Source organism: Antechinus flavipes, chromosome 5, assembly GCF_016432865.1.
Source record: "Antechinus flavipes isolate AdamAnt ecotype Samford, QLD, Australia chromosome 5, AdamAnt_v2, whole genome shotgun sequence".
In the NCBI taxonomy this organism is placed as follows: Eukaryota; Metazoa; Chordata; class Mammalia; order Dasyuromorphia; family Dasyuridae; genus Antechinus; species Antechinus flavipes.
Genome location: NC_067402.1, coordinates 195,935,969 through 195,959,947, shown reverse-complemented (window position 1 = coordinate 195,959,947; position 23,979 = coordinate 195,935,969). Strand labels below are relative to the sequence as shown.

At 37.8% G+C, this 23,979-nt stretch overlaps 1 protein-coding gene across 4 annotated transcripts in view; it reads right to left on the bottom strand.

Annotated features, from left to right (window-relative positions):
- Positions 1 to 23,979, bottom strand: part of IQSEC3 (IQ motif and Sec7 domain ArfGEF 3) — a 159,699-nt gene that overhangs the window by 29,264 nt on the left and 106,456 nt on the right. For all 4 annotated transcript variants that reach the window (XM_052000634.1, XM_052000635.1, XM_052000637.1 and 1 more), the window contains exon 5: positions 19,127 to 19,288. In XM_052000634.1, the coding sequence (XP_051856594.1) occupies positions 19,127 to 19,288 (162 nt within the window). The remainder of the gene's footprint in view (positions 1 to 19,126; positions 19,289 to 23,979) is intronic.

Below are 23,979 nucleotides of genomic sequence, written 5' to 3'. Positions count from 1 at the left end.
CTATCTCATGATCCTATCAGCAGAGTTCAAACACAGGTCCCCGGGCCATGATCTCCTCCGGATGCACTCTCCTTCTCTCTCAGCCTTTTTGTTCACGGATACATTAAATATCTTCCCTTTCCTTGTGCAGGACGGCATCCATCCCTAGTTCATGGTAGCAATGGTGGCGAGGGTACTGGGGCAGATTGCAGTGAAGGAGGAGGCAGGAAGCAGCTGCACAATTTAGGATCTGCAGGGTGGGGGGAGAGGAAAGGGGGGGCACGGTGGATGGAAGTGCAGAGGTGGAGAGAAGTGAGGAAGATGTACTCACTGGAGCACAATGGCCTATTTCCCAGCTCCTCCGCTCAGGTGACAATGCAGCAAGCCTGGGGCTGCAGCTAAAAGCTTCAGTAATGAGGCAAGAGGCCACGTGTGGAAGGGCCTTGGGATCTGGGAAGCACAGTCAGGTGGAAATTCTCCCCAATCCACTAGACACATTGCATACCAGACCTCTAGGAAAGGACTTTAGGCAAGAGCCAAGGAGAGGGAACTGGACTGGATGGAGCTGTTCTGGGAGGACAAAGTTGGTGCCGGGGGCAGGATCCTGGACCCAGGTGGGAAGATAAGATTTGGGGAGTGTGGGAAGAAGTGAATCCAGATGTTTTCAGGGACCTTGCATGCTTAGCTGTAAGCTGCAAGAGCTTTAGATCTGGAGATATTATCTCAAATCCCAGGCCTGCCACTTTCTAACTGTGTGACTGTGGACAACTCCCCTCCCCTCTCTGGAAATTTTGGTATAATTGATTTCTTCTGCAATCTTCTGTTTTATGTATTTAAAAACATTTTTTTCCTAAAAAAGGGTCTATAAATTCCCAGAGGCCCACAATACAAAAGTTTAAGAACCTCTCTCCTAGCTGAAAGTTAACTTTCTCTCCTCACATTTTCTCATAGCATTTTATTTCTGGATTACTTCCTGTCTCCCTCAGACAGTATCTTCCTTGAGAGCAGGGAATATGATTTTTTTTATCCTTATGTCCAGCTAACACAGTGCCTTGCACATAATATGTGCTTAACAAAACTGAATTGACTTGAAAAGGTCTAACCCTAAGAAGGATTTTCAGACCAAATGGTTCTCCTCAAGAAAAAAAAAAATTATATATTTTTTATATTATAAACATATATTTTATACATATTTCTATAAAGAAAACCCACTGGCTCCCAGGCAGACCCACAGAAACATGCCCCCATTTCTCTGCTCTGGCTAAGACCCTGACCCTGACATGAGAGCATATAGGAGAGCTTGCCCTCCTGCAAGTGGATTGCACATTTACCAGTGCATTATCAACCAATTCTCCTGCCATTTTGTTCTCTGTTTCTCGGTGACTGCCATTAGAGCATTAATGGAAGCTGTTCTTTCCCAAGACTTTGCAATAGGGACTTAGAAGAGGGCATCTGTGATATAGCCAGAAAGGTGCTTCATATTGTGCTTGTGAAAGGAAAGGTTCTCAGCTAAGACAGTCTTATATGATCACTCCTGTGACCCATGGCCTGGTCTGGAAATTTCTTGGTCTCTGACTAAATGGTCTCTTCCTCCTCCTCCTCCTCCTCCTTCTCCTTCTCCTTCTCCTTCTCCTCCTCTTCCTTTTCCTCCTCCTCCTCCTGTTTCTCTTCCTCCTTTTTTTTTTTTTTTTTGGCTGAGGCAGTTGGGGTTAAGTGATTTGCCCAGGGTCACACAGCCAGGACATGCTAAGTGTCTGAGGCCAGATTTGAGCTCAGGTCCTCCTGACTTCAGGGCTGGTGCTCTATCCACTGCACCATCTAACTGCCCCCTAAATGGGAGATTCCTCTGACTCTGTGGTCCAGATCTAATCACCACTCAGCCCTGACCGATGCTTCATCCCAGCCCTTGGGTTCTCTGGCAGGTGGGCCATAGAGCATTTGCTCTTCGGTCTGTGGGAGAATCTTCTCCCTCAGCATTTTTCAAGAAGGAGGCAGCTGCCTCTGCCTCTTGAATGCCCAGTAATCTCCAGCCCTGCCATCATTCCAAGTTTGGCCCACCCCGAGCCGTTCCTGACATCAGGACCCAGGTACCACCAAGATGGCACAAGAAATCCTGTAGTTTAAGAGAATGCAAGAAACAGGAGGAAGAGTACCAGAAGTCCTGAGTTCAAGACCTGGTCTTCTGACATCTGGTTGTGTGACAATGGGCAAATCACTCTCCTCTCTGGACTGATTTCCTCATTTCATAAAACAAGGCGCTTAGAAGAAATGTTCTCGGAGGTCTCTTCCAGATCAAATAGTCTCTGTTTTATGTGACACAGCTTGTATATATACCACATTTGCCTTCAGATGGATATGCAAATGAGACAATTGAGGAGAACTAATTAGACTGCTTCAGACAGAGCATGTCAGAGACTGTCTCCTGAGTTTGATTTGATTTGTGTATGAATTATTAGTAGCTCAGGTTAGGGTGAGGACTCCCCTTTAGGTGTTTCTTTCCTATGTGCTTATGCAAGGGGGTTTATGCAAAAATCCCACAAGGGCTTGGGAAACATAAGCACAGATGTTTCCCGTATTAATACAAACAGGTATAGTCTTGCATAAAATTGCTTGTTAACAGTGATCTGTGTGCAGAGTCAGTCTGTGCTGCAGGTAAATGAAGCATCACTCCTGACTTTGTTCGATAATAATTCTATCATCTCATTTTTTTTTCTTTTATGGGGGCAAGCCAGGATCTAGCTCACAGAGGAAGGATCACAGATTTGAAAGGGATTTTAAAGGCCCCATAACAGTCTAATGATGAAGCTGATGTTCAGAAGTTAAGGGAATTCTATGGTCACAAAGGTGGTAGGTAACAGAGTCTATTGGAATCTTAGTAGTCATACTAAGGACTGGTACCTAAGACTGAAAAAGATCAAGAGAGAAAAGATGTACAACTTGCATCCATGTTGAAGCTGGGGAAGAGGAGTTAGCCAGAAATATCTTATCATTTGCATAAGACTATTAAAATATTAAATTTTAGAAATGCCAGCATTAGAATGAAAGCCTCATTTATTTACTGCCCCAAGAGGCAGAAGCCACAATCTTGTTCTTGGTTCACACAATTCAGTATAAAATATGCTATTCTGTTGTTGTTCAGTTGTTTTTTGGTCATGTCTGATTCTTCATGACCCCATTTGGGATTTTCTTGGCAAAGATGCTGGAGTGATTTGCCATTTTTTTTCTTCAGCTCATTTTACAGACGAGGAAACTGAGGCAGATAGAGTAAAGTGACTTAGCCAGAGTCACACAGTTAAGTGCCTGAGATCATATTTGAACTCAGGGAGATGAATGAGTCTTTCTGACTCCAAGACCATCCTACCTTGTGGCCCCCAAATGCTCTAAAGTTTCCAAAAAGTGAAATGTGGCCAAAGAATCAGGGCCAGTAGAAAACCACTCTGGAGAGGCTGCCTGCTTGTATGCAGAATGATAAGAGCAGAGGGAAGATCTCTCAGGAGAAAATTTTATTTGAGGAAAAGGAGTTTTTGAGGGTTTGCTTGTTTTTTGGAGGGGGAAGACAAGGCAAAATTCATTCTTCCTTCACTGGTAAAAATCTTGCTGAAAATTTCCAGAATTACCTACAAAATTTAGGATCCAAAAGAAAATACCAAATAATGATCAGAAGTTATCCGGCTTTTCCTTTATGTGGCAGGGTCATGAGAATTCAATTGTTGCAGATGTGACTAGAATGCAGGACTTGCCTTACACACAGGTATAATAAATAATTACCCAGGGGGCTGCAATTGGTGGAGGGATAGTATTAGCTAAATGTCCCCTCCTCAATCTGCCCTTTTGCCTCATACAATCACTAAAGATGGACAGATTCTAGCTCTATTCCAGTTTTCTTTTAAAATGCAAATTGCCTTGGATGTGAAACATCTGCTCTGAGTAACACAGGTAAAGGAATTAGCGGTAGAGAAAGGCTTTCTGACCAGTTGGGCATTTTGTAAATCTTAAAACACTACATAAATGTGATTTATTCTTGTTATTATTACACTATACTGCCAAGGATGCTAAAAATGGCAACTATCCATAATGTTCAAGGATATACTGAGATGAGAGAAGCAATTTGGTATGATAGAAAAAAGGCCAGGATTTGGGTCTGATTCTCTCTACGCCACTGACTAGCTGTGAATTTCACCTGCTCATCTCACTAGGTTTTGTCTGTGAAATGGGGATAATCATTCTTACACTGAGTTACCTTACAATAGCTGTAAGGAAAATGCTTTGTCACTCATGAAATGCTATAGAGATGTGAGCTAATATTATAGCGGAGAGAATGAATCAAGGGAAAGGTCTCATATTTGATCTTATCCTCTTTGAGGCTCTGGGCAAAGAGTAAGAAGGCTACCCCGGAGGCATATGGTCCACAGGCTATATCCCAGCCCATCATTGCTGGAACACAGGTCAACCTATCTCCACCCACCTTTCCTTAGCCTCTCCCCTCCCCAGCCCAATCACATACACACATCCTGTGCTCCCCACCTGGAAGTTCTCATTTCTCAAGGGATTCTATCTAACAGCTTATTCTAGCAAAACCTGAAACATCATAAGAGTAGCTTCTGTAAATCAGGACTGAGACCTGAGTAATAGAAATGTAATTGGGTTGTAGGTATGCTAATGTTTATGCTAATTTTTGTAATGAGAAGATAATGAGATTTGAAAACGTGGAGGTAACTTCCTGAGGGGGATGTTCAGACTATACAAAAGTGAAGCAATTTAGTAGTTGTTTTAGAAAAAGGAAAGATAAATTATACAAAGGATGAGGAGGAGGAATGGGAGGTACTGAATAGAGGAAAGAAGTCTCTCTTGGAGATATGTTCTGAGTGTTGAGGGAGGAAGAAGAAAAGCTAATCAGTGAAATTCAGGGAAGCTACTGAGATGAGGTTCTGGTTGCTGTGGAGAGAACAATTCTGACTTGAAGTGGAGGTGGGTGTACAGCCCAGGAGAAAGCACTTTGCTTCCTTGGGGTTCAATGTTCTTGGGATTAGAGAGAAATAATAATGAATAAAGTAAAGGTTATATCTCATTATTATTTATTGCTACTCTAGTAAATCTGTATTCTTTTTCCTATTGAAATATTGTAAATACTGATTTGTGGCTTTGTTTTCTTATTTGTTACACAATTAAGAATTTTCATAGCCAGCTTCTGTCTGCACAATGAATGGGAGCAGAAGAGTCCAGCTTCTGTGGGGGTACTCCATCAAGGATCAAAAAGACAGTGCCATATGGGGGGGGGGGGAACTACTGAAGGTGCTTTTACCAGCCCAGGTTCACACAAAACAAATAACCAGAAGCATAAGTCACCTTGGAAGGAATACAATTAGAAAAGAGTAAGTCAGGCAGTGAAATAGGCAGAAGACTTATAGTACGTGGACTGAGAGGAAGCTGAGGGATATTTGGAACTATGGCCTCAAACAAACAGGTTAGTTACAAGGTCTACTCAAATTCCTTGAAGAAATGATGCAAGAGTTTAAAAATGATACTGTAAATGAAATAAAAAGCTGTAAAAGAAAGAAGAAGGAGGAAAATGAACAACATAACATAAGATAGGATTAACTTTAGCTAAGTAATTTTCAGAATTGCTTGAAAATTAGAATGGATCATATAGAAACCAGTGACTCCACAAGCAGACAAAAATAATGGGAATAGGAAAATGGAAGTATAGATGAGAGTGAGCCAGAAATATTTGGGAGTTGGCAACTGTATTTTAGTCAGAACAGAAGCTCCCTCAAAAATCATTATTATATTTCCCTAGAAACTATCCTCCTTCAGGATCAGTCTGACCCTGTTCTAGGATTGGGAATTAGTCGACTTTAGAAACACTAGGTCAGTGATTAGATTGGACCCTGGAGCTCTGAAAATTTATAACTAGCTAAACTAAACTAACTCCTTGGAACATAGGATCAGTACCTGATCATTGTAGAAAAACCAATGATCAGGAGGGCAGCTATATGGAATCGTAAATAGAGTGCCGACCTGGAATTAAAGACTCATCTTTCTGATTTAAATATGATCTCAAACACCAACTATCTGTGTAACCCTAAACAAGTCACTTTACCCTGTTTTTCTTAGTTTCCTCATCTGTAAAATAAGCTGAAGAAGAAAATCCTTTGCCAAGAAAACTCCAGCATCTTTACCAAGAAAACCCCAAATGGGATCACAAAGCATTAGACATAACTGAAAATGACTGGCTGACAAAATTGATCAGGATGAAGCAAGGCCTTACTATTATTTCTAGAAGTGTTCAGAGCCTGGACTTGACATAAAATTTCAATTCAAGAAGGTTGGAAATATGAGTGAAAAGAAGAAAATATTGACAATGAAGAACTTTTATGAACTCGGGGAAATCCAAGATCAAAACCCAGGCAAAGATAATTCCACAACAATAAGCAGAATTTCAAACAGGTTAGCTACAAAATCAACTCAGATTCTGGGAAGAAATAATGCAAGAGTTAAGATATGATGTTGTAAATGAAATAAAAGCCACAAAAGAAAGCATAAGAAGAAAAATGAACAACATAGTATGAGATATGGCAAACTTTAGCTAGGTAATTTCCAAGATTGCTTGAAAATTAGAATGGACCATACAGAAAATAGTGACTTAATGAGAAAATGGAAATAAAGGAACAACATTTTTTTAAACTGAAAAAAGAAGAAAATGTTAGGTATCTACTATTTTTAAAAAACTGATCCATAGAGAACATGTAAAGGAAAAATAATTTAAGGATCATTGGACTACATTTTTTTTAGAAATACTATATTTCAAGAGTTAAAGAAAAATTGTCAAGATATATTAGAATCTGCGAATACATAACAGATATAAGAAATCCACTGGTTACCATCTAAAATAAACTGAAAAATTCTAGGAATGTTATAACCAAAATCCAGACCTTCTAAAAAGAAAAAAAATACTGAAATTACCAAAAAGAAAGAGGTCAAGAAACAAGGAACCAAAATCAGGATCACATAAGACCAAGCAGTTATCATTATAAAGGAGAGAAAAGATTGAAACATATTATTTTCACAGATAAAAGATAAAGGTCTACAATCAATAATAATACCTTGCAAAGCTGAATACAATATTATATCAAAGAAAGAAGGAAAGGACCCATATGTACAAAAAATATTTTAGCAGCTCTTTTCATAGAGGCAAATCATTGGAACCTTAGGATATATTTATCAATTGGGGGAAAGGTTGAACAAATTATGGTAAAGAATATGTTATTGGAGCACTATTAGAGCACAGGAAATGATGAAGGGGACAGTTTTAAAGAAACCTGAGAAAATTAAAGTGAGCTAAATCAGGAGGCAAATTTATATTAAAACATTGTAGAGGTGAATGAATTAAAGGCAAGAAAACGATGCATTAAAACAGCAACATTATAAAGATGAACAACCTTGAAAGGCTTAAGAATTGTGATCAATGCTTTGACTAATCAGGATTTCAGAGCACTGATGATGAAGAATGCTACTTATCTCCTGACAGGAAAAAAATGGACAAAACATACACAATAAAACATACATTTATGGATATGACAAGCCTGAGATCTTTTCCCTCTTGACTATGCATATTTTCTACAAAAGTGATTTGCTTCTTTTTTCTCCTTAATGAGGGAAGAAGATGGGAGGAAGATAAACTATATAGCAAATATCCTTAATGAATATTAGTGCAAAAATATTATCAAAGATGCTACAACCATATATTAAAAGAACAGTTAACACTATGAAGAATTTGTATCAAGAATTACAGTTGGTCTAAGATAAGAAAAGCTATAAAAATAACAAGCCATATTAAAAATAACAAAAAGCAAAAAAATCACATGATCATATCAATAGATAAAGAAAAAGTCTTTGGCAAGCTGCAACAACCATTTTAAAAATATTAAAACAAAAAAGAATAAATATACATTCCTTTAGTATGGTAAATAGTGGCTTTTTTAAACCTAGAGACAACATTATATGTACTAAAGAAATGCTAAAGGCCTTTCCAATAGGATGAGGCAAAAAATAAAAAATGTCTATTTTCACTATTATTTGATGTTATACTAGGAATGATAACTATAACAATAATATAAGAAAAAAAAAAGAAGAATAAGCATAGGCAAAAAGGAAACAAAAGTATTGATTTTTGCAGTCAATGTGAAGGTCTAGTTAAATAACCCTAAAGATTTAACTACAAATTCTTTGAAGTAATCAATAATTTCAGCAAAGTGGTAGAATATAAAATAAGTGCACAAACACCATCAGTTTTTCTGTATACTACCAAAAAACTCTAGCAGAAAGAGACAAAAAGAGAAATTCTATTCAGTAATTACAGAATATTTAAAATATATGAGAGTCTATATATCAAGATCCTGATAGGAATTATATAGCTATGATTATAAAACACTCTTTTCAGAAATACATATTTAAATAATTGAAGAACTATCAAAGCTTATGGCTACTCTACCTCAAAAGTACAAAAAATATAATAAATTCAAACTTCTTCAATGCCAAAAGCAATCAAACAACAAAGGATTATTTTAGAATACTAGGAAAAATAACATTAAAATTCATTTGGAGAAAAATAAATGTCAAGAAACTCAAGGGAAACATTTTTTTAAGTGGGAAGGAAGGGTTTCTGGTAGTACCAGATCTCTATACTTCAAAGAAGTAGTCATTAAAACTATGAAAGGTCAATCGATGGAATAGATTAGATATGCAAGACACAAAAATGAATGAACATAGTACTTGCAGTGTTCACTTAAACCAAGAACTTTGTTAATAGGGTAAAAAAATTGTTGGGAAACCAGGAAAGCACCCTAGCAGAATTAGATTTAGACCAGTATCTCACATTATATACCAGAAAGTACTCCAATTGGAGTGTGTGTGTGTGTGTGTGTGTGTGTGTGTGTGTGTGTAGGGGAAAAATTCTTCACTAAAAAAGGAATAGAAAGGGTTTTAGAAGAAAAAGTATTTCATTTTGATCATACAAAATGTGGGTAAATATAACCAATAAAGTTAAAATTAGAAGAGAAATAACTATAAGAAAATATTTGCAATAAATTTCTTTGATAAAGGTTTAATAGTCAAAATATGTGGGGAACTAATCCAAACACCTAAGACTAAGAGCATTCCTCAATAAATAAATAGTCAAAAAATATTTACAGAGAATTCTCAAGGAAGAAACCAAGGTGTTAATCATGATACAAAAAATATTTGAAACTATAAATAACAGATAAATGACAAAACAACTCTAAAGTTCTACCACACACTCATCAGATTGATAAAGTGACAAAAAAAATTAGTTTTTGAAGAGAACTTAAATGAAGAGGGCCCAATAATACAATGCTGATTGAAATCTGAAAATGGACAAACCCAATTTGGAATTACATAACCAAAGTCACTAAAGTGTGAATTTGATCCAGCAATAGCACTATTGGGCTTATAGCCCCATTAGATTACATTGTGAGCTTCTCAAGAGCAGTGTTTTTTTTTTTTTTTTTTTTTTTGTATCCTAGTGCTTAGCAAGTGCCTGGTACAAAAGAGGTGCTTAATAAATGTTTATTGACCAACTGATTGACTAAGAGATCAAAGACAAAGGAAAAAGATACATGCAAAACCAAAATATTTACAGTAGCACTTTTGTGATAGCAAAGAATTATAAAATAAAGGTTGAACCCTCAATGGGGAAGGATTGAACAATTTATGATACATGAATATAATGCTATTGTGTCGCAAGATATTATAAAAAGAATGAATTCAGAGAAATATGGGAAGATTTGTATAAATTGATGCAGAGTGGGATGAGAAAAATTTATAGCTTGATTCCTTCAGGACCATACTCCAATAGTTATGCTTCCTCCATACTGGTTCCTTTTCACCTCACTATTAATATGTCCAAATCTTTTCAATAACCTTCCATTGGCACTTCTGCCACATCCAGTAATCCCCTTAGCCTCTCCTCATCACATCTTGCAAAAGATGACTGCATTTAATGACTATTTCCTTACCACAATCCTGTCCCCAACACTTGTAATATGCTTTCTGACTCTATCACTCTATTGAAATTCTCTCAGAGGTCATTGAATTGCCAAATCCAATTATTTTTATTAGTCCACATCCTTTCTGCAATATCTGATTGCCCATTCTAATTCTACTTCTCCTATTTACTATCTATGTGGTTTTAGACAAGCTTTAGCTTTCTCACCTACATGATGAGGGGGGTGGACTAGATGATCTCTGCCATCTCTTCTTGCTCTACATCTATGAACCTTCAAATTTTCCTGTCCAGAAATTGTTCAACCCATCCTTTCCCTTTGGTACATAAAATAAACCATGACTATCCATATGGCAAATAAAGCAGGATATGCACAAAATATTTTTTCCTTCAATAAAAAGACTAGCATTTTCCATCATCTTAGGTTTGACAGATAGCCTGTCTTTAACCATAAAAGAAAAAAAAGTCCCCAAAGAAGAACAAATCTGTTACACTCTGATCAACACATTTCCATGGAAATGAAATAGTGAAATGTGATGGAAACTTCACACTTGAAATAATGTCACTGTATTTTACAAAAGAGGCATTGGGCATCTTTGAAAATGGGGGTAGGGAATGAAATCATCAGGGTCTATTCCTGTGTCAGTTCATCAAGACAAGAAACTGTTCTTGACGCATTTTCATGAAAATGATAGTTACCCTCCATGCGTATATAATTTGGACATGAAAAAATAACACAGATTGGAGAGAGAATGTTCAAAGAGGCCTAGAAGCTACCTTCAACGGCTGGCCTTCAAATGTACTGAACCGAAAATTTCAGAAGGGAAATAGAGCAGAGCCAAATCTATGTTTCTAAGTAAGAGCTTCTAAGTATTACATATACAACAACAGGAAGAAGTAGCCCATTCACCTCCACCCTAGCTGTGACTGATTCCATTTTTTTCTCTCTAGGATTAAGATAGATCAGAATGGCCCAAGAGCTTTTATGGGGAAGCACGTTCTGAACCCTTCCTTAAGCTGTTGCTTCTAGAGCAGAAATAATTCACTGAACGAGACCAGAGAAGCACAAAGATTCATTTCCCAGAACTGGTAAAGGGGGAGGAATGATGAGATCATAGGATCAAAAATTTAAACCTGAAAGGATTTTAGGAGTCTATTAGCAGATGAAGAAATTAAGGCTCACAAAAGTTACTCAGTAACAGAAATGAAATTTGAGTCCAGGTCCTCTAACATCAAATTCAGTGCTTCCTCTCCTAGGGAAATTTTCCATGACCAGTATTGTAGACGACAATGTGGTCAGTGTATACTTTCAGAAGAATTTGGAACATTGGTTTTTCTTTGGTAAAAATCCTTCCAGATATTAATGCAGGGAATCAGAAGAAATTCATGTGGGCTTCTGACTAAAGTCATGGTTGAATGTACTCTCCATTTTTCCTTTTGAATAGAGATGAGAGATGATAATGAAGAATATATGTGATATAGGGAAAAGATGTCCAGATTTAAAGCCACAAGTTCTGGGTTCAAATTTCAGATCTTTGAATCAGCTTGGATTTAATTTGACAAATTCCTTTGTCTCTGTAGGCTGTTTCATCATCTGTAAAATCCAAATTTAAATTCTATGATACTGACAATAATTTGTCAGGAGGGTTGCTGACAAACCCAAGGGCTGTGCCCTCTATAGTTTTAGAGATTAATGTCCCCTTTTGGGAGAGAGTGCACTAAAAAAAGGTTTTGGGAGAGGGGGAGGTTGCCATTTACACATTCTATTCCACAAAAAAACCCAGAAGCCTCTCTGCTAGTTTATCTCATATCAGTCCTATTCTGGGATGGTTTTTAAAAGATTATGTTGGTGGCCTGGTGGCTGTCTCCTGGGATGAGATGATTTATTTCCTTTTATTTGGGAAAAGGCTTTGCAGAAAGTGAATACGACTCACTGAATGTCATCAAGCAGGGGAGGGGAAGCCGAGTGGAATCCCAATGAATCCCTCTGGAGAGAGGAAAACAGGACATGGGAGGAGCAGCTGTTGTCATGGGGAAGGACTGTGGGGAGGGGGAAGGAAGTCAGATTTGGAAGATTCTATCTATGGCAGCCAAGAGAAGCAGGTGTGGGGCAGAGAACCCAGGTGTCCTGATTCTCAGCTCAGTATGCTTCCCACCACCTCTTTATCCCTTTGTTGGGTACCTTCATCATCATCAACAAGTATTCATTAAGTAGCTATTTGTATATGAAAAGACTTCCACAGACTTGATTCCTGCCTTTTCACTGCTTCTAGCTTGTAGCACATCCACATTTATCAAACTATAGGGACACCTGACACTCAGTAAGTGGTCACCTGGCTGATATTGCCACTCTCCAAATGTTGAGGAGGGGGTTCTCACATAAAAATTATTTAGGACTGCCTGGAAGTGCTTAGGAGTTTTTCCCCTTTTCACTTTGATTGAGTGAAATTTTTTATTAAATAATTTATGAAATAACTACCTTATGCAGGGTACCATAAGTGATGGAGATAGAAGGTTGCTATAGGACAAAGCTTGACTTCTACTGGTACAATGAATAGAGCACTGGGCTTAGAATCAGGAAGATTCATCTCCACAAGTTCAAATCTAGTATCAGACTCTTTCTAGCTGTGTGTAAGTCCCTTAACCCTGTTTGTCTCAGTTCCTCATATATAAAATGGGCTGGAGAAGGAAACCATTTTAGTATCCTTCCAAGAAAGTCTCAAAAATAGTTGAAATGACTGAATAAAATCAACATGTGAATGGTCCTTGCTCTCTGTCTGAGTGGTAACAATGTAGTTTGGGGAGAAGACACATACCAAGAATACTATTGTATATAATTCACAATAAAAGCATCAAAGATCTAGGATTAGAAGGGACCTTGGGGTCATTAAGTACAACCTCCTTATTACAAAGTTGAGGAAACTGAGGCAGGCAGAGATTAAATGACCTACTCACAGAGCTGGTAAGTGTTTGAGGTGGGATTTAAATTGAGGTCTTCTAGACTATAATCCCAGGGATCTATCCACCACACCATGTACATTAGAGAGTCTAGAGAAAGCATTGTAGGAGATCTAAGAAGCATAGGGTCATTACCCATTGAAAAGGCTTTCATCATTATCCTCCCCATTGAGACCTTCTCCCTCTTTGCTTAATTCCAATATGAGAGTCACTTTAGCCTTAAAATCCAACAGGTTTAAAAATGTGATCACTAGCCATAGAAAGGTTTCATGGCAGGATAACAGGGTGTGAACATACTTGATATCCCTGACTTAGTTCAAATATAGATGTATAAGGCTTCCTAAATATCTGGGGGAAACTTTTGATGATAGAGGAAAAGTGTAGCAGTACATTTAAGTGAATGAAAGATTTATACATTCTCAGACTCAGAAAGAAATTTAGAAATCATTTTTTTTGCAACCCTCTCATTTTACAGATGAGGAAATTAGGATCTAGAAATGTGAAGTGACTTGTTTATGATCACTGGAAGATAGGATTGCTTTGCTACTGTCAGTGATCTTTGAAAGAACTCTAGGACTGGAGGCTATCAAGTGTCACAATTTTCAAAAATCTGCAGATTATAAACTAAAAACTTTGATTCCAATTCCTGGTGAAATTTTTAGATGTGTATTTTTAAAATGGCTAGTGGACATCCAGAAACAGATGTAGTGCTGTCATGGCTTCATTAAAAACGGGTCATGTTGAACAAATCCTACTTCTTATTTGGACAGTGTTTCTAGACTAGTAGATGAAGGATACAGTTGAAAATATAAATGAGATAGTTTAACTATCCATGTATTTTAGAAGAATATAGTTGAAGATATACTTTATATATATATATATATGTATATATTTGCAAAGCATTTGACAGATTATCTTGAGTTAACTTTGTACACAAGATGAAGAGCTATGATCTAGATCAGTGGAATAAAATTCAAACAGAAATAGGGGGCCATCATCTATACATAAAAATCCCTTTGAGTAGCATATTGACTTGGTTTTTAAAATGTGGTACTGAACATGTTTTATTATATTTTTATTTATTTGTCAAAATTTCCCAATTATATTTTAATCAGGTTCCAGATTATGAGCACTCAAAGTCTTGTGGATCACATGTGGTCTTGGGGTGGGGATGGGGGAATTTTGTACCTCTGGTCTAGAGGGTTGTAGATTTAGATGGTTTTGACAGTATCTGACTGACAAGGCTGAAAATTTAGCCATTAAACATTTTATGTCAACTTGGAATCGCTAGGGGATTATCTCATGGATGTGTTGTTCAACAATTTGGTCAGCAATGTAAATGAAGACATAAAGGACATTTTATATCAAATCTATCTACATATGACCCATAATGGGAAAGGATAGGGAACACACTAAATGAAAATCAGAATTCAAAAAATCTGAATAGAATAGAATATGGCATAAGGTGTGATTTATAGCAAGAGACAAAAAATCCAATACTGGGAATAAAAACCAAACAAATAACTGCACCAGTACAGACCGGGAGAGGTACAGCTATATAGTATATAAAAAAGATCTCAGGATTTTAATAAACTGCAAGCTTAGAGTGTATCCACAATACAATATGGCAGTTACCAAAACTAATGCTTTTAAAGAAAAATTGAGTCCAGAATGAAGTATCATAGAATTATTACACTATGTGCTACTTTGGGCTTATCAGAGATATTTTATTCACTTCTGGGTTCTACCCTTATTGACAAACTGGAGAGTATCTAGAAAAGAGTAACAAAGATGGTGGAGATACTCCAAATTATTGTCATATGAAGACAAATTGAAGCAACTGAGGAGATTTAGTTTAAAGAAAAGACATGTTGATTATCTTAAATATATCAAGAACTGTTGGATGTAGAGGAATAAGACTCACTCTGCTTGGCTCTGGAGGACAAAATAAGGAATAAGAAGTGGGAGCTGTAGAAAGGAAGACTTAATCTTCACATGAAGAGAGTCTCAATAATCAAAGGTATCATAATTGGAATGGACTGCTTTGGGAAGAAGTGAGTTTACCATCATTGGAGACCATAGGATCATAGATTTAAAGCTAGAAGAAACAGTTCTTATTGTTGGGTTATTTCAATTGCATCTGAGGATAGATTTGAACTGAGAAAGATGAGCCTTGGGAACAAGAAACATTACAGCCCCTGTAGTCAAAACCTTTTATTTTAAAGATTAGGGAAATTGAGACTCAGAGTGACTTGCCCAGAGTTACATAGGTGACAAGGGAACAATGCCCGTATTTGAATCCAGATCTTCTGGATCCAAATATAATATTTCATCCAGCGTGACTAGATTACAGAGGCTAAGAGGAGAAAATAACTTGGAAAAAAAAGGTTAAAAAGGTAGATGGCAGTCAAAATTGAGGAGAGCTTTAAACTCCAAGTATCTTAAAGGCACTTAAGATTTTTGAAGAAGGAAGAAACATGTTCATACTTGTATTTTAGAAAGATAATTTTGACAGTCATGTGGAAGATAGAATGGAGAAACTGAGAGTGAGGAAGCTGCTTGTAAAGTAGTGTGAAACCTGGAGTCATCTTCCTGAGGCCATCAAATCTGGTCTCAGACACCGGTTGTATGACCCTGCACAAATCATTTAACCTTCAGTTTCCCCATTTGTAAAATGAGCTGGAGAAAGACATGGGAAACCACTCTGGTATCTTTGTCAAAAAAACATTAAATGGGTTTGTACACAACCGAACAACAGTCATCAAAGTCTAGTACCAGAACAAAACTTAAGGTTTGGTTAACTTAAGATTAAGGGACTAGCAATAGCCCACAACTTGATATCAGGAGATGAAGATATAAACTAAGGTGCTGGCTTTGTGGATAGAGAATAGGAGGTTAATGAAAAATACCATAGAGGTATAATTAACACATCTTGGCAACTCATGTTATATGAAGGGTGAAGGATAAAAAAGAGTCCCTGGGAGAATGATGCTGTCCTCAAAAGAAACAGGGAGATTTGAAGGTAGGGCAGGTTATGGGGAAAAGATAATGAGTCTATTTTGTAAATGTTGAGTTTGAGATGCTTACAAGCTATCTAGGGAGAGATATGCAGAAGGCTATGGAGCATGACAGAAATAATGGAGTTAAGAACTCGCTAGATTTCTTCCATCAAGGCTATTTCCAGGGGATTCCTGCTCAGGCCTGGATTGGGAGAGATAACCTTCCAACTCTGAGATTCTGAGATTTTGTGAAGTAGTAATGCTCTTCTAAGAATTTGGGGTTTTCCCAAAACTCAGTACTCTTCCCATCACACTGTGCAGCCTCTTTAAGAATTCTAAAAGAGGGGTTCCAATTCAGGAATTTGACTACCCAGACCAATCTTTGCTGGTTCTCTGCCTGGCCCCTTGCCATGGCTGCTATAACAGCCTACCTTCCTTAGCAGAAGGCTTCACTTGAGATGAAGTGAACTTTTTGCCTGAGTGTTCAGCCCCTACAAACAGCCTCAAAGGGAGGCAATTTGTTTTCATTATGTTGCTCAGTAGGATTATGGTTGTAGGAATAAACATTAAAAACCAAAACATGTGTTCCCCCAAACACCAAATCAGTAAGAAGGAAGGAAGGAAGAAAGGAAGAAAGAGGGAAGGAAGGAAGGAAGGAAAAAAGGAAGGAAGGAAGGAAGGAAGAAAAGAAGGAAGGAAGGAAGGAAGGAAAGAAGGAAGAAAGAAAGGAGGGAAGGAGAGAGGAAGGAAAGAAAGAAAGAAAGAAAGGGAGAGAGGAAGGAAAAAGGGAGGGAGAGCGGGAGGGAGAGAAGGAGGAAAAGAGAGAAAGAGGGAAGGAAAAAGGGAGGGAGAGAGGGAGGGAAGAAGGAGGAAAAAAGGAAGGGAGAGAGGAAGGGAGGGAAGAAGGAAGAAAGGAAGTAAGGAAGGAAACAAGGAAGGAAGAAAAAAGCAAGGAAGGAAGGAAGGAAGGAAAGTAGGTAGGAAAGAAGGAATGAAAGAAAAAAGAAAGAAAAAGAAAGAGAGAGAGAGGGACAGAGGGAAAGAAGGAAACAAAACAAAACCAAAACCCAAGAGAGGCAGATGGTCTGAAAAACACAATGGGGCATGTAGGGTAGAAGTGGACACATATTAAATAGACAGGAAATGAGAAGAGAGGCATAAGTGTCAAAGGCAAGGACAGATGGGACAGAAAGAGATTGAGACCATAGAGATATCATATTAGGGGAAAGAAAGAAGGCAAAAAAAATTGAAGAGATAGATTTTATTACCTATTCCTTCTGGATTTTCCTCCCAGAAAATGAAAAAAGAGAAAAATAAAGGAAAGGAAGAAGAGGGAAATAGAAGGTTAGAGAATAAGGGGGGGGGGAGAAGAAGTTTGTAATATTAAATGCCTTTTTTAATAGCACTTTCTATAGAACTCCACACAGTGAAAGCTTTCAATAAATGCAATGGACTGAAGAAAAAGAGAATTAATGGAAGGAGAAGAAAGGAATAAGAAAAAGAAATACAAAGTACTCTCTGTCTGGTTTTCCCCAAGACACTCACTGCTTTATGGATAAAACATAATAGAGCATTTCAATAGAGATGGATGCCAAGTAGAGAAATGGAAACTAAAAAGATGTAGCAGGCAAGGCATGATGAGAATATAATAGGTGTGAATTCTTCCAAAGAATATTAGGAAAATGGTCCTGTTCACTGGTGACTGGACCTAGTGTGACCTAGAAAAGAAAGAGTCTGACAGAATGGCAAAGAGGTGGCTCGTGGGAAAAAAAAACTAAGAAACTGAAGACTAGACATAATTTGGGAAAACTGAGGAGAGTTTCCATGGACAGACTTCAACCTATTCTCCTTGCCTTAATCCTTTCCCTTCCCTGAGGTTGCTCCTGCTATCTCAGCTCTCCCCAGCTTATGGGAAATGGCTCCTCTAATGATCAGATTCTCTTCAGTTAATGTGGACTTTCAGTCCAGCTGTTTAAGATTAGATTCTAAGACAAATATTTATCACATTTCCATTCTTCCTACCTTTTCTTCACTGTATAACACTAGAAAGGGAGAGTGTGTGTTTGATTAACACCACAGCATTCTAAATAAACCCCATTGTTCACACCACTGGTCACCAGTGAACCTTCCATTATTACTATTATTTTTAAATATTGGCTTTGGAATGATTTGTTGCTGTTGTTTTTGGAAGATTTCACACCATTGGATTGGAGGTCATTCTGGTCCTCATTTTTCTCCATTATCCTTTGCTTTGGCTGACATAAAAATAAGTTCATATGTTCCGACTCAAAATTGACTGATGGTGAGCCAAAGGATAGCTTGAAGGCAAGAAATCAAGAATCTACTCATGAAGAATTGAAAACTGTTTAAAAGATACCTTGTCTGCAAAAGTCCCTATTCCCTTCCAAAGTCCTTTGCTGAATGTCCCTAAGATCAGGTGTTAGAAGGGAGCTTGGACATCTTTTGGTTTTATCCCACTTGCTTTTTATAGATAAAAAAATAGAGATCATGAAAGGTAGAAATGGCTTGCCTTTGGCACATGAAATGAAGTCAGCCCTCCTAACTCTTTCCAATGTATTATTCAGTTTCCTTTTTTTTGGTAACATGTCAGAGGTGAAAACCCTGATGCTCTATAACTTGAAGTCTATGATCCCATCATTTTATCCTTAGGGGATGGTTGAACAGGGTATTTATTATTCTCTCCATTTTATACAAAAAGAAATTGAATGACAGTTGCCCAAGGCTATTTAAGTATCCCAGGGATTAGGCTTTTGGGAGGTTAAAAAATAATTTAAAAAATGCTCTAAGATCCCCTTCTTGATTGTCAAAGTCTTCTTTCTACTATTGAGGTACTCCCATGCTTGACCTCAGTTTTATGAAGATCATAGGACAATATACTGATTCTAGTCCAACTCCCTCATATCACAGATGAGTAAACTGAGGCTCAGGGAGTTTGTGTGACTCAAGGTCACACAAGTCTTAAATAGTAGAACCAGAATTATAGATCAGGTACTTTGACTCCAAATTCCCCACTGTTTCTACTGTTTCAATCCATGGAAAAGGAGAAAGGGAGAGAGGAAGAGAACAAGGAGAAAGAGGTGACCAAGGAGAGCAGAGGAGAGTAGCTACCGAGATAACGGGTTGTCCAAGGAGGGTTAGAATCACTTACTCCAATACATCCCGGTTGAACTGCTTCTTGCTGTTTCCCAGGAATTCTCCAATCATTTGTCGACTAAGTCCCTTTCGCTGCAGGAGGAAATGGGCCACACCAATGGGAGTATCGGGGATGAAGCCACGAGAGATCAGGAACTGGATACCTTTATCTGGGTTTCTGGAAATAGAGAAAGGGGATCAGGGGAACAGTAAGTGAATGTTACCACTACTCAGGTTACATTCACTCTTTTCCAAATCTAATAAGTTCTCTTCTATCTCAGAAACACAGAATCTCAGAAGACAGAAAAAGTCTCAAAGGACATTTTGTCCAACTCCTATCTAAACAAGAATCTCCTCTGCTTCCAATGTCTCTGAATGTGGCCCATAATTACATTAGCTTTTGTGATTGCTGAATCACACTATTGTTGTGTGTATATTGAAATTATTGTACAAATGACTCTCCACATATCTCTTCAGACCAATTGCTGTCTAACTATGTCTCTCTCAACTTGTATTTGTAAAATTTACATTTTGGATCCAAGTATCAGATATTATATTTATCCCCATTAAACTTAACACATTAGATTTGATTCAGTGTTCTATTCTGTAAAGTTATGTTTGGAACCTGATGAATATTTGATCTTAGCTATCCATTTTAGCTTCATTTCACCCGTAAATCTGATAAACTTGCCATTACCATACTGACTTGGTCAAGTTTTTGACAGTACATTAAACAGCATGATGTCAAAGACAGGTCCCTAAGATAACATATCAGAAACCTTCTTCCAAATTGACAAAGAACCTATCCTATTATCTAGTCTTTATCTAGGGGTATGCTAATAAATGTTTAAGAAACAGCTCATCAGAAAAATGTGTTCCTGGCATCCTTTTAAGTTTAATCTATTTTTGTCAGCATTTTTTCTATTACTTTTAAAAATCTAGACAACCAATAAAACAATAAACCAAGCCCTAATATGTAGTAGCATTTGCCAATTTCAAATATATAAATGGTCTAGTTGAAATTCTAACCATCAATCTTTGAAAACTGATTCCAGCACACTCCTGCCCTCATTTCTCCATTTTGTGTAGAATGGCATCAGAGATTACTTCAAAAGTTTTGCTAAAATCAAGCTAAGTGATAATCTGCAGTATTTCCCTAATCTACCCACACATATTTTAACAGCTGAAAAGGAACAAGTCTAGTAATCCTGTCTGAAAAAAAGGAAATGAGGTTAGTATGGTAGGATTTAGCATGCCAGTAATTAATACAGTATCTTATATAGAGTCAGAGCTTAATAAATGCATGGTGATTGATGACTTGTTTTTGATGAAGTTATACTGGTTTGTGATCATCCTCTCCTTTTATAGATGCTACCTAACATCCATTAAAGAATAAATTCAAGAATTCTGTAGGGAATTTAAGTTAAGTTCATTAGTGTATAGTTTGAAGATTCCATTCGCTTACCATGACCCTTTTTAAAATTAGGCAATATTCACCCTTCTCCAATGGCACCTTTCCTCTTGTCTAGTCCAAAGATCACAGTGATTCCAGCTCAGCAATTCCATCTGCCACTTCTTTCGGTACTCTAGAATAAAATTCTTCTGGCCCTGGTGACCCCCCCCCCCCCCACCAATCCTTTGCAATTCACAGTCAGGATCCCCTTCTGGTTTCTATAAACCCTCCTGGAATATTCGGAGTCTAATCCCTATTACCCCAACCATTTCTGAATACTATCAATTTTTTCTTCTTGTTTTACTTACTATCTCTGGAAAAACTTGTTTTCCCATATCTTTCTTCTCTCTCCCACCCAATTTCTGAATCATCACCCCTCCTACCAAGAAATCCTTTCCTTTGAGATACATTTCCTTTCAGTCAAACTGTAAGAAACATGAACGGGGAAACCTATTCATTTCCTGTCTCTCTTACCACAAAGTGATGGGAAACCCTGTGTAATATTTCAGAAATTTGATAGGTTTCTAGAAGGATAATCTTCTCCCTCAGCATTTGTGATCAAAGTCCCTCCTTTCCTCTATTAGCTCCAATCTCTCTTCAACAGGCAGTTATCACTTCAGCTACTCTGAGGCCTTGTATTAATAAGAAGAAACAGAAGGGAGAGAAGGTGGGCCAGCAGGGAAAATAAGGAATAAGGAGGAAAAGTGTCATCTCCCTTGGCTTCTACCATCTATCCCTTTAAGACCTACTTTAATCCTTTCATCTAGAAGATGGGGAAACTGAGGTTCCATCAGAAGAGTTCAAAATAAGGCTTTTATCATTCTGTGCATGACAGCAGAGAGAAGAGAAATGAAGCTGTGCCCAGGATTATTTCAAGTATCTGATTTCATGCATAAGAGAAGGAGATATCTGATTACAGTTTTATATTTATATGAAAAGGGATAAGGTTTTTTGGTTTTGTTTTGTTTTGTTTTAAAGAGAACCACAAGCAAAATATTTTTTCAGATAGGAGGTCTGGCCTCCTCGATAAATTCCAGGGACTCACTACTACTTCCAGGATAAAATATAAAATCTTCTCTTTAGCATTTAAAGCCCTTTATAACCTGGTCTTTTCCTATTTACCTCTATGATACACCCAAATTATTCTGTTTGTTATTCTTCCCTGGTATTCTACCTCTCTTCTGTCCTTAGGCACAGATTGTCCTAGAAGGCCCTTTTTTTACCTTTGTCTCAAGATTTTCTTCAAGACTCATTTTTATTTTACTCTATTAGAAAGTAAGCTCCTTGAGAGCAGTCTTCATTTTTGCTTTTGTTATATCCCCGGTGGTTGGTGTGGTATTTGCACATAGTACTGTTTTTAATAAATCTTTTCTGATAGATTCAATTTTCCTCTGAGTTCCAATTCCATTTTAAAAATATACATGCAAATGTTTTATTTATGCTTAAAAATACACAAAAATTGCTATCACTTCATAAATCCCATTCTCTCTTCCTGTTCACTCCCCTTATCATCATATCTCCAATAATTCTCCTTTATATAAAAAAGTAATTAAAACAAATCAACACATTTGTCATGCCTGGCATTGGACAGCCAATTGATTGACTACCTCTTTGAAGGTGAAGCTTTCTGACTGGCTGAATATATGCATATGGCAGCTTTGTACTTCACAAGTCCCATTCTCTCTCCCTGCTCACTCCACCACCCTCCCTCCCCACAAAAAACTCTTCTTTATATAAAAAAGTAATCAAAACAAATCAACACATTTGTCTTGCTTGGCAATGGACAGCCAACTGATTTACTACTTCTTTGAAGGTAAAGCTTTCTGACTGGCTAAACATATGCATATGGCAGCACTGTATTCTAGCATGCAGTTGGATATATAATAGATTTATGCACATTTGACCTCTACCTCCCCATTCTCTTTCTCTTCCCCCTCAGGTTCTTCTTGTTCCCCTGGCCCCCTCTCCCCTTAGTCCATTTCTTTCTTCCCTACCCTTTCATTCCTTCTCACCAAATGTCCCCTACATGTCATTTCACTCATCCAGTCTTTCTCTGTTCTCTCTACCAAATCTCTTCCCTCCCCTCTCTTCTCCCCACCTCCCCAATTTTAAAAATTAAGAACTTACAACTACCAGATAAGAGCACTTCCATATACATGCTAGGACAGAAAGAGTTGTACATGAGTTGTACAGGTGGTTTTTCTTTAAACTATGTATTAAAATTCAACATGTCACTTTTGAAACTATCCTACATGTCTGTGATTTCTTGGTTTTTCTTCTTTTCTCTTCTATTCAGTTAAAATATGTTTCTGTGACCCTCCTTTCTTTCTTTTTGGTTTTGGTAAACCTAACCCCAAACTCTTTCCCAATTGCCCTCTCCTACATTGAGAAAAAAAGAAAACCAAAACCTTTGCACCAAATCTGAAGAGTTAAGCAAAGCAAATTCTGTAAAATGTACACATTCAGAAAATATTTTTCTTGCATCTTGAGTATGTCAGATCTCTATCTAAAGGGACTTATCATGTTTCATCATTAGTCCCCTCTGATCACCTTTCTCTCTCTCTCTCTCTCTCTCTCTCTCTCTCTCTCTCTCTCTCTCTCTGTCTCTATCTCTCTTTCTCTCTCTTTGTCTCTCTGTCTCTGTCTCTCTATGTCTGTCTCTCTGTCTGTCTCTCTGTCTCTCTCCTCTCTTTGTCTCTCTGTCTCTCTCACTCTGTCTCTCTGTCTCTGTGTGTCTCTCTCTGTCTCTCTGTCTCGGTGTCTCTCTCTCTCTCTTTGTCTCTCTGTGTCTCTCTGTCTCTGTCTCTCTCCTCTCTCTGACTTTCTATCTCTCTCTGTCTCTCTTTGTCTCCTCTGTCTCTCTGTCTCTGTCTCTCTCCTCTCTCTGTCTCTCTATCTCTCTCTCTGTCTTCTCTGTCTCTCTGTCTCTCTCTGTCTCTCTGTCTCTGTTTCTCTCTGTCTCTCCTCTCTCTGTCTCTGTCTCTCTCTCATTCCTCTCTCTCTCTCTCTCTCTCCTCTCTCTCTCTCTCTCTCTCTCTCTCTCTCTCTCTCTCTCCCCTAGCACTTCTACCTCTCTACCTCTCTTTCTTTACTATCTCCTCTTCCTATTTATCCCTCTCATATAATTATCAACTTCTAAAGCTAGAAGGAGCTATAGCATCATGAAGAAACATAAAGGTGAAGGGGCTGATCCATAGTTACTCAGTTTGACTGTATTCGAATTTGAACTTGGGTCTTTTGGCTTCTAGTCTAGCATTCTTTCCACTATGGCTTGCTTTCTTTCCCCTATCTCCTTTCTTCCTGTTTGTATTCTATGTTCCTAGCCCTCACTCCTTCCTACTTCTCTTGCCCCCATCTAAGGAGAAGTCCAGGGGATGGGTAGGGCCTGGAAATAGGACTTGGAAGAGTGGGGTGGG